Here is an 838-nt window from a genome sequence, read left to right as displayed (position 1 = left end):
CCTTCCAACTGGGTGTGGTGTACATAACTATAATCCTAGCACTCAGGAGGCTGAGGCAGGGGGATCCCCATGAGCTTGAGGCCAGCCTGGCCTGCATAATGAGTTCAAGGCCATCCTGAAGTACATAGCAAGATCCTGTCTCCAAACAAACAAAACAAGATTTTTCCCTCCAGACTTAGCTAGGATAGACTATATTTCTACTATTTACAATCAAAAGAAACTAGATTTAAATCGCTACACTTTAATTCCTCACTGTAACCACTGAGTTCAGATGAACGAGTAATCTCTGTGCCCCAAAGAGGACTCACACGACATAATTGATGGCCCCGAAGGTGTTGGTCAGCAAGAGCATGTGTTTCACTTTGGCTAGCAGAACATCAGGGTCCTTTGATTTAACGTAATCCAAGAAGTTAAACTCTGTTTTAAAGGTTGAGGAAAACTGAACAGCAGCAAACTAGAAAGAGAAGGAAGAACAAACAGTTAGGCATCCCTTCTTGCCAGGTTTCTTCCATGCCAAATCTTTTTTTTTTTTTTTTCGAAACCAGGAATTGAACTCAGGCCCTTGCATTTGCCAGGCAAGCACTTATTCTACTGAGCCATCTCCCTGGTTCAACCACTGGGTTTCTTCCATCTCTGCTTCTTTAGACAGGACCTGGGAATCCAAACTCCACATCGCTGCTTTAGATTATTCTTTTGAGGGCTGCCCAAATAGCTCAGCAGATTAAAGTGCCTACAAGCAGGTGCAGGGGTCAGGGGTTCAATCCCAGGGCCTGTAGTGCTGGCTCCACCTCTGCGGTGTGCTGAGATGTCAATTGAGACTGGGCGTGGTGGCGTGCCC

The 838-nt window shown here is 45.8% G+C and overlaps 1 protein-coding gene across 3 annotated transcripts in view; it reads right to left on the bottom strand.

Annotated features, from left to right (window-relative positions):
- Positions 1–838, bottom strand: part of Itgal (integrin subunit alpha L) — a 43052-nt gene that overhangs the window by 36064 nt on the left and 6150 nt on the right. For 2 of the 3 annotated variants that reach the window (XM_023722685.1, XM_023722734.1), the window contains exon 1: positions 309–460. In XM_023722685.1, coding sequence (XP_023578453.1) covers positions 309–352 — 44 coding nt within the window. In that variant the 5' untranslated portion in view covers positions 353–460. Of the gene's footprint in view, positions 1–308; positions 461–838 lie in introns of those variants that run through there. The other variant, XM_023722788.1, reaches the window with a different exon arrangement.

This window comes from Octodon degus, unplaced genomic scaffold (assembly GCF_000260255.1).
Source record: "Octodon degus isolate 3935 unplaced genomic scaffold, OctDeg1.0 scaffold00001, whole genome shotgun sequence".
Classification (NCBI taxonomy): domain Eukaryota; kingdom Metazoa; phylum Chordata; class Mammalia; order Rodentia; family Octodontidae; genus Octodon; species Octodon degus.
This window is presented reverse-complemented; position numbering and strand designations above follow the sequence as displayed.